Source organism: Cebus imitator, unplaced genomic scaffold, assembly GCF_001604975.1.
Source record: "Cebus imitator isolate Cc_AM_T3 unplaced genomic scaffold, Cebus_imitator-1.0 Scaffold77, whole genome shotgun sequence".
NCBI lineage: Eukaryota > Metazoa > Chordata > Mammalia > Primates > Cebidae > Cebus > Cebus imitator.
Window position 1 is genome coordinate 6,583,631 of NW_016107392.1, and position 13,662 is coordinate 6,597,292.

The 13,662-nt window shown below is 35.8% G+C and overlaps 1 protein-coding gene across 3 annotated transcripts in view; it reads right to left on the reverse strand.

The window, feature by feature from the left end:
- The window catches only part of MAP4K3 (mitogen-activated protein kinase kinase kinase kinase 3), a 189,149-nt gene that overhangs the window by 23,475 nt on the left and 152,012 nt on the right, over positions 1-13,662 (reverse strand). For all 3 annotated transcript variants that reach the window (XM_017532583.2, XM_017532582.2, XM_037740015.1), the window contains 5 exons: positions 12,007-12,048; positions 7,829-7,913; positions 5,938-6,017; positions 446-506; positions 247-364 (listed from right to left, as the gene is read on the reverse strand). In XM_017532583.2, coding sequence (XP_017388072.1) covers positions 247-364; positions 446-506; positions 5,938-6,017; positions 7,829-7,913; positions 12,007-12,048 — 386 coding nt within the window. The remainder of the gene's footprint in view (positions 1-246; positions 365-445; positions 507-5,937; positions 6,018-7,828; positions 7,914-12,006; positions 12,049-13,662) is intronic.

Genomic DNA, 13,662 nt, shown 5'->3' on the forward strand with positions numbered 1-13,662 from the left:
AAAAAAAAAAAAAAAAAAAGAATTAAAAATTCAGAGAAAATGTCTGGTGTAATTTCAAAGTATAAAGCAGAAAAATTTTAGAACAAGAGTGTTATCAATAAACACTTGTTAAAATATATTACGTATTATTTTTTCATCATACATGATTTCTATTAACCCAAACTGAGTGCTCTTTCACTTTCTGTAGCATGGTATTTATGAGAATGAACTGCTAACATCATATTGCCTCTAAGGATACACCCTTACCTTGGCAGTATTCTGTCAGGGAGTTTGTGTGCTGGAATAGCAACAGGTAACTTTTGCATTTGTCTTGCATAATCAAAAAGCCCTGGTAAATTATGGGAATAAAGCTGAGAAGCTTTACCTACAAAGAAAAACAGATATGACATAAAAGCTACTAACAAATAGTAACAATTGTAAGGTATTTAAAAACTAAAATACTTACCAGATATTGATAGCAAGCAATTGTTCATTACATACAACCATGTACACCTTCGAGGGAATAGCTGATTAAAAAAAGACACAAAATTTACAAAGAATAATACATAATAGAAATGTAAATCTGTACACAGTAATCATGTAAGCTGTCATTATCTATAGGTCAGTTCTTTAAAAAGTAAGTTATTTTCAACAGAAATTAACTTTATCAAGGAGTCAAAATAAGATGATATACATACATACATATTTATGTGAGAGAAAAAATAAATTAGCAATGTAATTTTAGCCTAAACATGATATGTTCAGCTCAAGTCTCTCTTATGATTAAGGGCTATGTAAGCCCAAACTATGCAGGGAATAAGAACATTTTCAAATAACATCTATTCTTTTATTCTGGTTCTGTGGTTGTAAGACTCTCCTGTCTACTTCTCCCAAAACATATCTATCTAGGCATAATATGCAATGCATAGCTTCTAGAGTATATGATACAGAAAAAAACGATCATTGTGTAGTGGAACACAGGATACAGAAACACTAGGTATGGAGGGAAAAAAAGGCTGACATAGAATATGATGAAAACTCATAAACATAAAGGAGATACAAATATATATGAAATTAATTACTAAAATTTAGTACAATAAGAAGTGAGAGGCATCTCTGGAAGCCTGAAAGTGGTCACAATTTATGGCAAAGAAAAGGGAATTTCATGGAACACAATCTATATATTAAAGAAAAAAAAAAAAACAAACTACTCTCATTAAGACATTTTGTTATGCCTATCAGTGGTTTTTAAACTGGTCCTTGGACCAGCAGCATCAGCAACACCTGGGCACATGGCAGAAATGTAAATTCTTGGACCTCACCCCAGACCTACTGAAGCAAGAAGTTCTGAAGGAGCACCCAGGAATCTATGGTTTAACCAGACTGCCAAGTAATTCTGAGGCAGACTGCGGTTTGAGAGCCACTGATGTACATTATTAAGCATTCCAATTTAACAACCTTTGTTGCTAGGTTTGCTCTGGCAATTCCTACATTGAATTACTCCCAAACCAACTGAGACGAGAGAAGGGAATACAGAGAATGCAGGGATGAATGGGGAAACACATCAAGGCCTCTAAGGACATTATGGAAACACAGTAATAATAATCGGACTGAATAACTAAAAGAGAAAAGGTAATAATAAAAGGGAGGAGAAACAAAGTAACATCTTAATAAAAATTTTATTTCATTTACTGGGAAAACGTACTTACATAAAATACCCAATTTCTCCAAACATGTAAAATGTGGCATTGCCAATATAGTTTTTTAATTTGTAAAATATGCCTATACCTGCGCCTCAGATAGAGAAGATATCAACATCCATTTCCTACTTTCTGCTTTTCACAAAAAATTCACAACAAAATTGGGACTTCATTGGCTATACTGAAAAAATCAGGCAGAGAAGGGGCAATGACTTATTCCAGGCCACATATCAGTACATGTTATCAAAGTAGCAAGAAACAGATTTTTATTTAATTCAAGTGTTGAACTGGGTTACTTTTCATACAAATATCCACTTAAAAAGTATTTATCAATACCACATCTATGACTTATTATGAAATTATATATTTGCAAATATAAGTGGGTTTGCTTATTTAATATAAACATACATAAAGTAACAGGACAAGACACAAATTCTTTTCCAATTTTTAACATAGGGACAATGAAAAGGTATTTATGTATAGTTTTATTTTGAAAATTACTGGATTTCATTTTGAATTTTCATTTTTAACAACTTTTAAAACTCTAAAGCTTTACTAGATTTTCAATGATTTCTTCCATTAGCAAGTTAGGTTCTAGGTGAAATAATCAGTTTAATAAAAAAGAAGATAACAGTTAAAAAGGGTAGCTTCTATATTCTGCCTTGGCTCATATATCTGTTTTATCAATGACTCTGTGTGATCTTGGGTAATTTACTGAATCTCTGTCTCAAGTGTTCTCATCTATAAAACAGTATCTGTATCTCACAGGGCTGTATGGTAATTAAACAAGATATTCCTTGTAAAGCAGTTAGAAGAGTGTCTGACACACATAGAGTACTGAATAAATGTTAGTTATAAATAATAAAGGCAGATAAAAATTTTAAATCAGGACCCTGCTTTGTGTCATCTTCTCACCTTTCAGAATCTTCCCCTGTCTAGTAGGCTCGTGCCGCTGTTTCTTTCCCCAAAAGTCTAGAGAAAATCAACCTAATCATCAATTTCATAGTAAGATGAAAACATCAGGCTCCACATATACTAATTCTTTACTCGTATAGAAAAAAATGCTTCCTTTAAAGGGCAATGTTTCAAAAAAAATTACTCTAGTAATGTAATTTCAAATGCTAAAGCAACTAAGAAGGGAATTACAGACTGGGGCTATGTGTGGTTGATGGGTGCCTTCTCTTAAGAGTCCTGGCCAGGCCTGGTGGCTAACACCTGTAATCCCAGCACTTGGGGTGGCTAAGGCAGAAGGACTGCTTGAGTCCTGGAGTTCGAGACCAGCCCGCGCAACAAAGTGAAATTCCAGTCTCTACAAAATACCAAAAAATGAGCTGGGCATTGTGGATGTGCCTGTAGTCCCAGCTACTGAGGATGCTGAGGTGGGAAAGTCACTTGAGCCCAGGAGGTCAAGCCGGCAGTGGGCTGTGTTCACGCCTGCAGTGGGCTGTGTTCACGCCACTGCCCTCCATCCTGGGTGACAGAATAAAACCCTGTCTCAAAAACGACAACAAATTCTTCAAATTTCTTCTTCAAATTAGGTTGATAAATGCTTACTTCACCTATGCATAAAGTTGGTCTTACGTCTTACAATTAATATTGTTACCAATATTATTTTTGGATTTCTCATTATACCCAAGAAAAATATTACTACCTTTGAATTATTTATTTACTAATTATTATAATTACAAGATCCTTTTCCTCCCTTTCCCTGTTCTTAGGCACTTTTCAGCCATTTCAGTGTATACCATTTCCAGACTAAAAGATTTACAATGTATCAAGTAGTTTAGGATCTTGTTAGAAAATCTGATTTAAAAATATGAAGATGAAAATGTTTAGTAATGAATAAATCATTACAGATTTTTCTTTCTACTTTGTTATCAATTTTTTTATTTTTATTTTTTTTTTGAGATGGAGTCTTGCTCCACCATCCAGGCTGGAGGGCAGTGGTGCACTCTCAGCTCACTGCAACCTCTGCCTCCTGAGTTCAAGTGATTCTCCTGTCTCAGCCTCCTAAGTATCGAGGACTTCAGGTGCACACAGCTATGTCCAGCTAATTTTTGTATTTTTAGTAGAGACGGGATTTCACTTATTGGCCAGGCTGACCTCAGGTGAGGTCAAACACCTGACCTCAGGTGACTCCCCCGCCTCAGCCTCCCAAAGTGCTAGGATTACAGGCATGAGCCACGACACCAGGCCTTATAATCAATTTATATTGATAAAAGGGAATTAGTCACACATCCTGAAGGAATTCCAAACTCAGAGGTAGACATCACTGTTATTCTCATTTCACAGTTGAGAAAACTGAAGTTCCTATACTTGCCATGCTACTATGACCAAAGTGAATGTATTTACCATTCTCTTCAAATCAACATATCCTTCAATATACTATACACTCTATCTTTCTGTTACTGTTATGCACCCAGTCACTCAAGTGGAAAACTGGAAGTTAACCTAGACCTCTCCTCAACCTCCATGTTGAATTGGTCATTCAATTAGGCCAATTCTAGATCTTTGCTCTTTCTCTAGGTCCAGCATTTCTCTACAGGAACCATACAACTGGGAGAGAGAATATGGTGAAGTAGTTAAGGGCATGGAATCTGGAGCTAGCTTGTCTAGCCACAGAATAGCTGTGGAATCTTTGGCAAGTTACTAATCCCTTCTGTGCTTTAGTTTTCTCAACTGCGAAATGAGAATAACAATGGTGTCTACCTCTGAGAGGTTTCATGAAGACTAAATATTATAGGTTAAGCATTTAAAAACAGTGCCTGACACACAGCTTTATGTAAGTATACTAGCTATTAAGATCATCATCATGATCAGTTTGCAGGTTGTTTCATGTTCCTGACTCCTGGTTACTAAATGGCAAAAGCTTCCCCCACTCATTGTGACACTCAAAAACATCCCCATACTGTGGGAGAAGAGGAGAGAAATGGGGAATGACCACTAATGATTATGGAGGTTCTTTTGGAGATGATGAAAATGTCCTAAAATTGATAGTGGTAATAGATGCACAACCCTGTGAACATACTAAAAACCACTCAATTGTACACTTTAAACGGGTGAATTGTATGATATGTGAATTATATCTCAATATGTCACGGTTCCTATACTTGCCATGCTACTTCGCATCTCAATGCCGTCATGCTTATCCGGTCTGTGTGGCAAACTTCTATTCATCATTTAAGGTCCATCTCAAATGCCCCTCTTTCTCATATCTTCACAGGAGGTGCTGGTGACCTCCACCTCTGTGACCAATGTCTTATACTCAATTCATAATATGACATCTAACCCCGAGTGTTGTAGTTACTGGTTTATATGTCTGTTTTCCCTATTAGATCATGAGCTTCTCAAGGGTATGGATTACGCCTGTGAATATGTCTTCAGTATCTGGTAATTAGAACATGCTTCATGAAGGTTTTGTTTTTTCTTTTCTTTCTTTTTTTTTTGAGACAGAGTTTCACTCTTGTTTCCCAGGCTAGAGTGAAATGGCATGGTCTTGGCTCACTGTAACCTTCTCTTGGATTCAAGTGATTCTCCTGTATAAGCCTTCCGAGCAGCTGGGACTACAGGCGCACGCCACCATGCCCAGCTAATTTTTGTATCTTTAGTAGAGACAGGGTTTCACCATGTTGGCCAGGCTGGTCTCAAACTCCTGACCTCAGGTGATATGCCTGCCTTGGCCTCCCAAAGTGTTGGGAATACAGGCATGAACCACTGCGCCCAACCTGAAGAAGGTTTTAAGAATAAAAGAGGTGGGGTGGCTTATACCTGTAAATCCAGCACTTGAGGCCAAGAGTTTGAGACCAGCCTAAGCAACACGGTGAAACCTTGTCTCTGCTAAAAACACAAAAATTAGCCAGGCATGGTGGCTCATGTCTGTAATCCCAGCACTTTGGGAGGCCGAGGCAGGCGGATCACCTGAGATCAGGAGTTTTAGACCGGCCTGGCAAACATGGTGAAACCCCGTCTCTACTAATAACACAAAAATTAGCCAGGTGTGGTGGTGGTGCGTACCTGTAATCCCAGCTACTTGGGAGGCTGAGATACAAAAATTGCTTGAACCTGGAGGCAGAGGTTGCAGTGAGCTGAGATCACACCACTGCACTCCAGCCTGGGCAACAGAGTAAGACTCGGACTCAAAAGAAAAAAAAAAGAATAAAAGCAGCAGCAAATCACGAAACTGAATCTCATTTCTGGTCTAATGTGTACTTACAGTAACTTGAAAATAATAAAAAAGAGAATATACAAAATAACATACCTGTTCCATTGATGTTTCATGAAGTTCATTAAGATTCAGGGTATAAATCCCTTCTTCGGCACCAAAGATCAAGTACTGATCTGAAATAAAAGTAATTCACTGACTGATTTTGGTAAATAAAATATTTTAAAATAGGATTTCTATAATCTAAACTTCCATAAATATGTATTAACATATAATACAAGAATTACCATGATTTTAAGCAGTGCATATAAAAAAGAGGTTAGATACTTTAGACCCATAAACTGAATTATATGTAAACATTAGCCTCAAAGCAGTGAAGAGAATTTTTATGTAAGGGAGGTTCTGAAGAGTGGCATGGTAGATTCTTCACTCATCAGAGAGTGCTAAGAACTGGCAAAGAATCTGCAGCTCCTTTTTCTAAAACCCCCTTAAGAGAGGATCATGTGCAACTGACATACAGAAATAAAATGAGAGTAGCTGATACAGATTCTAATTATTTCTACAGAATATTTTTTTCAGAGCTACACTATAAGCACTATAAAAATAACCCAGAATCTGACCACTGTCTATTAAAAAGTTAACTCAAACTTAGATACCTGCTAGGGTACTCAATATCTTCTAAAAGATATGAGAAGCATGGCCATGGTCCAGTCCAATCTTTTTTTTTTCCCAAGAGCAAAAGCAGAAGTGGAAATTTATTAAAAAGGCTTTAGAACAGGAAAGAAAGCAAAGAACACTTCAAAGAAATCCAAGCCGGCAACTTGAAGAACAAGTATTCTCAACAGCCCGATCTGTTTTTACGATAATACAGAGTAACAGGTCAAGAACTTTTCTAGATTAAACTGAAGTGTGTTGAGAACAGTACAGAATGCTAAGGGCATTCCTAAAGTGCCCAGCATTTAAGATTTGTACTGGCAGATTCATGGCATAAGATTTGTGGTCAGACAGTACTGGATTGAAACTAACCCTTTCTACCACCAATTGGCTACAAACAATGAATCTCTCTGAATGCCAGTTTCCTTGCCTATGACATAAAAGTACTCAGAAGATTTAGTAAGAATTTGTGTGTGTATATAAAAATGTTCACGTTTAAATGTTCTGTGTGTATCTTACATAGACAGACAGCTATGAAGATTCATATGTACAGTGGGAGGACACAGTATATAGTTGGTGCCTAAAGACAACTATTCTAATTATGGCCCCTTTTAAGGTCAGAGATCTTCGAAAGTGGTCATTAAAACCTGGATCATTAAACCCTGGATCCTCAGTAAATTCCTTCAATAACGGCTGTTTCGACAAAAATGAAGCTATTGGCCAGTGGCTCATGTCTGTAATCTCAGTACTTTGGGAAGCTGAGGCAGGACAATTGCTTGAGCCCAGGAGTTTGAGACCAGCCTGGGTAACACAGAGAGATCCCACCTCTATTAAAAATTAAAAAAACAAAAACAAACAAACAAAAAAAACAAAACCAGCCAGGTGTGTGCCTATAGTCCTAGCTACTTGGGAGGCTGAGGCAGGAGGATTGCCTGAGGTCAGAAGTTTGAGGTTATAGTGAGCCATCATCATGCCACTGCACTCTAGCCTGGGTGGCACAGCAAGACCCTTTCTCTAAAAATAAAAAAAGATACCAGACTACTGTGCAGCAGCAGTAGAAATATTTTTGGAAGAAACTAGGGTGGCATAGAATACTTGGCTTCACTATATTGATATGGTAACTATATAGTGAAATTTTAGTGTCATGTGTCACTTCAAACACTGATAATAGCACAGAGAAACTTATTTACCTTAAAATTAAAAAAAAAAAAAATTACGAGACTTTTTTTTTTCCCCCAGAAAGATATTCAGAAAATAAATAAAATCACAAATGCTTTCATGGTCCCAGTTTTAAAAAATTAGAAAGATAACAGATAAAAACATACAGTACTACCTCTTGTATCTGGGTTTATCCATGATGATGCACAGTGAATTTTCAAGGGACACCCATTAAAAACTTTTGAAAAACATGCACCCATCTAGGGAAACAAAGAATAACCAATATGAAACAGTGAAAAGTAAGTCTTTAATATATAAAGTGTAATTCTGATTTAAATGTGAGAGACTATCGACAGAAACTGAATTTCACATTACAAAGTGAAATGGGTATGACTGACTTGAAATTCATATATGTGCTTCAACCTCAAAACATATAGACTTTATTTTTTATTTTTTTCAATTGAGCAATCTGATTATTTTCCCTGGTAAGATTCATTGAAAAGCTTAACTCTTTGATGATAATTATTACTTATCAAAACCATTTACAAACTTTTCAGATAATAAATATATCATAATGAAATATAACACTTATTTGAACTTCATATTATGTTGTCAAAGAGTAAAATATTAATTCTGAAATTATCTTTTTAAATACTCAAGGTACAAAAATGTTGACTCAAGTAATCACTTTTACATACTGACAACTTGAGGGAAAAACGGTACAAAAATATTTTTGGTCAGAGAAAATTTCAGTATTTGCCATGTTGGCCTAAATTAAAAGAACAGCATTTGTGCCTCATTTTACAGAAGGAATATCTTCCTCACAAACAAGGAGGTAACGTGTTGAGAGATGACATCACTAGTTGACAATAATGGATTAAAAATACTAACATAATTAAAACATGGGCCTTAAAATTTCCCTTTTAATGATAGAAATCTACCAGCCAATATATTTTTAAAGATTTTAGTACCAGAAAAGAACAATTTAGCTTGGTGATACCATCAGGTAGTAGGAGACCAACAGAAACATGCTTTGATGATGTAGAGCAGAAACTGTATCATTTAACTAATGTTAATAACGACCTTTTAAGATAGCTGTGGAAATTTGCATGTTGAGGTACTGCTAACCCCTGGAAACTTAAATGACAAAATGAAGAACAAAACAATCAAGCCAGTTCCCAATATTAAGCGGATTTGTATAGCTGGAGTCTACCTGGCATTCAAAGATAGCTTTTCCCTGTCAAGCTGCAAACCTGAGGTAAGTGTTTTGTCTTATAGTCAAGTGGGAAATTTTGCCCTATTGTATATATATTTATCTGCTATAATATATATGCTATATAATATAGAGTATACTGTATAAATATAGAAAATTAATTAAAAAATATTTAAGTACAATTTAAATTACAAATATAAAGTATATGCACTTTATAATACATACATTATAATCTGTACTAATCAAAATATAGAATTTAAAGGTAAAAAAGGGCTGGGCGTGGTGGCTTACATCTGTAATCCCAGCAGTTTGGGAGGCTGAGGTGGGTACACTACCTGAAGTCAGGAGTTCAAGACCAGCCTGGCCAATATTGTAAAACCTGTTTCTATAAAAACACAAAAAAATTAGCCAGCCATGGTGGCGGGCACCTGTGGTCCCAGCTACGCGGGGGTCTGGGGTAGGAGAATCACTTGAGCCTGGGAGGCGGAGGTTGCAGTGACCTGAGATGACACCACTGCACTACAGCCTGGGTGACTGAACGATATTCTGTCTCCAAAAAAAAAAAAGCCAGGTGTGGTGGTTTACACCTATAATCCCAGCACTTTAGGAGACTGAAGCAGGCAGATCACTTCAGGCCAGGAGTTCGAGACTAGCCTGGCCAACATGGTAAAACGCCATCTCTACTAAAAGTACAAAAATTAGCCAGGCATGGTAGCTCGTGCCTGTAATCCCAGCTGCTTGGGAGGCTGAGGCAGGACAATCATTTGAACCTGGGAAACGGAGGTTGCAATGAGCTGAGATAGTGTCACTGCACTCTAGCCTAGGCAACAGAGTGAGACTCTGTCAAAAAAAAAAAAAAAAAGGAACAAAGGGCTAAAAAGTAGAGCTGGCAGGTAAAAAACTAGAAAAGCTATAGACATCTTCTGAACTAGTGCTACTTAAGCTTTTCGATGACAGACTTGTAGCAAAGGAAATGCAGTCCTATTTATAAACTAAAATTACATTAACTTAATACAATTTTAAGCCTAAGAAAAACAGCAATATGACTGTATGATCCAGCAATACCATTACTGGGTCTATATCAAAAAGAAATGAAGCTGGGCACAGTGGCTCCCACCTGCAATCCCAGCACTTTGGGAGGCCAAGGTGGGCAGATCACCTGAGGTCAGGAGTTTAGGACCAGCCTGTCCAACATGGTGAAACCCTGTCTCCACTAAAATTACAAAAAATATTAGCTGGGCGTGGTGACACCCTGTGCAATAGGGTGAGACTTCATCTAAAAAAAGAAAAGAAATAAAATTAGTATGTCAAAAAGATATCTGCACTACCATATTTGTTGCAGCATTATTTGCAAAAGCCAAGATAAGAACTTGACCTAAGTGTCTATTACTGGATGAATGGATTAAAAAAAAAAAATGGGATAGAGTCAGCCCTCTGTTATCTGTGGATCTGCACATAGATTTAACCAAACTCTGAAAATATTTGGGAGGAGGTGGGGAAGGATGCTTATGTCTGTACTGAACATGTACAGACTTTTTTTCTTGTCACTATTCCCTAAATGATACAGAATAACAATTATTTACATTGTATTAGGCATCATATTTAGAGAGGATTTAAAGGGTATAGGAGGATGCATGTAGGTTATATACAAATACTATGCCATTTTATATGAGGGACTTGAGCATTCCTGGTATCCCCAGAGGGGTGCTGGAACCAATTCCCCATGGGTACTGAGGAACAACTGTATATATTCCCTATGGAATGCTATTCAGCCTTAAAAAAGAAGAAAATCCTATCATTTTTTGACAACTAGAGATATCTTTCTATGTCAAATAAACCAGGCACAGAAAGACAAATGATACATTATATATATATATATATATATATATATATATATATATCTCATTTATATGTACAGTATCTAAAAAAGTTGAACCACCATACAGAGTAAAATGGTGGTTACCAGAAGCTGGGGGATGAGGGGTTGAGGAGATGTTGGTCAAAAGACATAAAACTTCAGTTAGGAGGAGTAAGTTCAAGAGGTATACTGTACATCATGGTGACTACAGTAAGTAACAATATATCACATATTTGAAAATTACTAACAGAGTAGATTTTTAAGTGCTTTTGCCACATACAAAAAAAAAGTGAGTTAATGTATATGTTAAATAGCTTGATTCAGCCATTCTATAACATATTCATACATCACAAAATCATGTTGTATACCAAAATATGTACAATTTTTACTTGTCAATTAAAAAAATAAGTCAGAAACAGAGAAAGAAAGAAAGACAGCAGGGTCTAATTTAACAGCAAAACTCTAAAACAAGCCAGATTATAAGACAGGACATCTAAATTGTGGCTAGAGTTGAGTGGAGTTTTGTGATCTTGGTGACTATGTTCCTTGGGTCTGTTTTACTGCGGGACAAAACAAGAGGCTTGGGCCAGATGGTCCTTCATTGCTCCTTTTCATTTTAAAATTCTGTGTTCTTGATAATTGGCTGGGTGAGGTGGCTCACTCTTGTACTCCTAGCACTTTGGGAGGCTGAGGTGGGTGGATCGTTTGAGCCCAGGAGTTTGAGATCAGCCTGGGAAACACGGCAAAACCCCATCTCTGTGAAAAATACAAAAGTTAGCCGGGCATGGTGGCACATGCCTGTGGTCTCACATACTAAGGAGGTTGAAGTGGGAGGTTTGCTTAAGCCTTGGAAGTCAAGGTTTCAGTGAGCCATGATAGTGCCACTGCACTCCAGTTTAGTGAAAGAGCAAGACCATGTCTCAAAAAAAAAAAAAAATTCTTTTTCATAACTCAAAAAATGTCAGAAAAAATGTCCTATCTACATTTTGTATTTCTAGTATGACCAAGGGCCTTTTTCCCATTTCTTCAAAAATAGCTGCAAATAAGATACAGGTACATTTTAGAATCAAGGAGCTTTAAAATGTATAATTTATAATTTATTCTGAAAAGCTACTTTTTAGATGTAATCAAATAATATTTAAACTAGCAATCTTAGAGATTTTTTTTTCAGTAATGACGGTTCTTTCAAACAGACAAAAAAAACCTAAGCAAAGATAACACATACAAGTGACTGTCATTGTACTTAGCTTGAAACTTAGCCTATTTCATATTTAGTACTTACATGCACTTTAGGTGTTGGAGGAAGACCATTACTAATAGGCTTCTAGAAAAATAACACATGTATGATTACACTTTTTTGGCTGCTGTTTGGCATAACAATACTGTAATTCAAACACATTTATCCAAATAAAATACATGAACACATTCTTTGTAAAACAAAATGTTACAGTTAAGGCTGAAGTTCCCTATAATTCTTTTACAATGCACATATTTCTAGCACTTGCCCCAGAAAAACTAGTTTGGTGTAAAACCTTCCAAATCTTTCTCTAGGGAATGAGATAAACTTATGTAATCATATGGCTTTCCAGACTTTTTTGGTATATATGTAAATACATGTTCCCATGGAAAATAATGTTTTTGTGTGTGTTTAAAATAGTTATATACTATTTGCTTATTCTTAGCCTTAAAATTGGACAGTAATCCATATAGGTCATACAGATTTAGTTCATTTGTTTTAACTGCAGCACAGCATACTTTATTTAGCTATTCCTTAAACATTATTGGGCATTTGGATTATGTCAATACTTTACTATGACATGAATGCTGACATAAACATTCCTGCATATACCTACTTACACACTGTATGAGTGCATTTTTTTAATGGGTATACTGTGAGAAGTATACCACAGTATGGGAATACTGAGAAACTATTGGTACACAGGGTCTGTACCTTTTACATTTTAGTGGATACTGACTGTCAAACTGCTTTTCAGAGTGTACATATCACATCACACCCACCAGCAATGTATGAGAGTTCCTGGTTCTTTCCAGTCTCACAGCAATATCACCAAACTGATTAATAAAAAACCTTTTCTCATGTGTTCCTCATTAATTTGCATGCCTCTGACTGCTAAGAAGATTAAGAATCTTTTTAAAGACAGTGTTCATTTGCTATCTGTATTTCCTCTTTTGTGAATTCTTTTCCCATTTTTTAACTGAGTTATCTTTTCTCATATTTATTTGTTGGAGCTTTTAAAAAAATATTCTAGATTGCAGTATTTTATCTGTTATATATGTAACAGTTTCTCCTCATGTGTAGATAATCTTCACCATGTTTACAACGTGTTTTGCGAATTAAAGTTCTAAATTTTGATGAATTCAAACGTATTAATCATTGGTTAGAATATACAAGCAATTATAAGGAGAAGAAATGTTACACATTTGCTCACCCACACTATCCTGAAAAATGCCAGATATTTCTCCAAGGGGCCACATTCTTGAGTATATGAACTGTCCCCTGAGAGGAAACCCCTGGGTATACTTTAAACAGGAATTTTATGACAGTCTAGATTTCTTTCAAGGTTAATCTCAGTAACATCATTTTAAGGAATGACATAATTTTTCCCTAGAGCTGCTATACATCAGAGTCACTTAAACAAGGAGATGAAAATTAATAAAAAAGCTACTGTTAATTGATTTCTCATATATAACACAAAAATATAACATTTCTGAAATTAAGATGATATATTTTACTCTGTAGATATATTTTTGAGGATGCAAACAGCTTATTATTACCAATAATTTCTGATAACTTTTTCTTCCAGTTTGCAAATAATTTATATATTTTTTTCTTATACTGATGTTCTTAAATTATCTGATGTCATCTATTTTAGCAAAACATCATTTTTTGTTGCTGTCTTTTTTTTTTTTTTTTTTT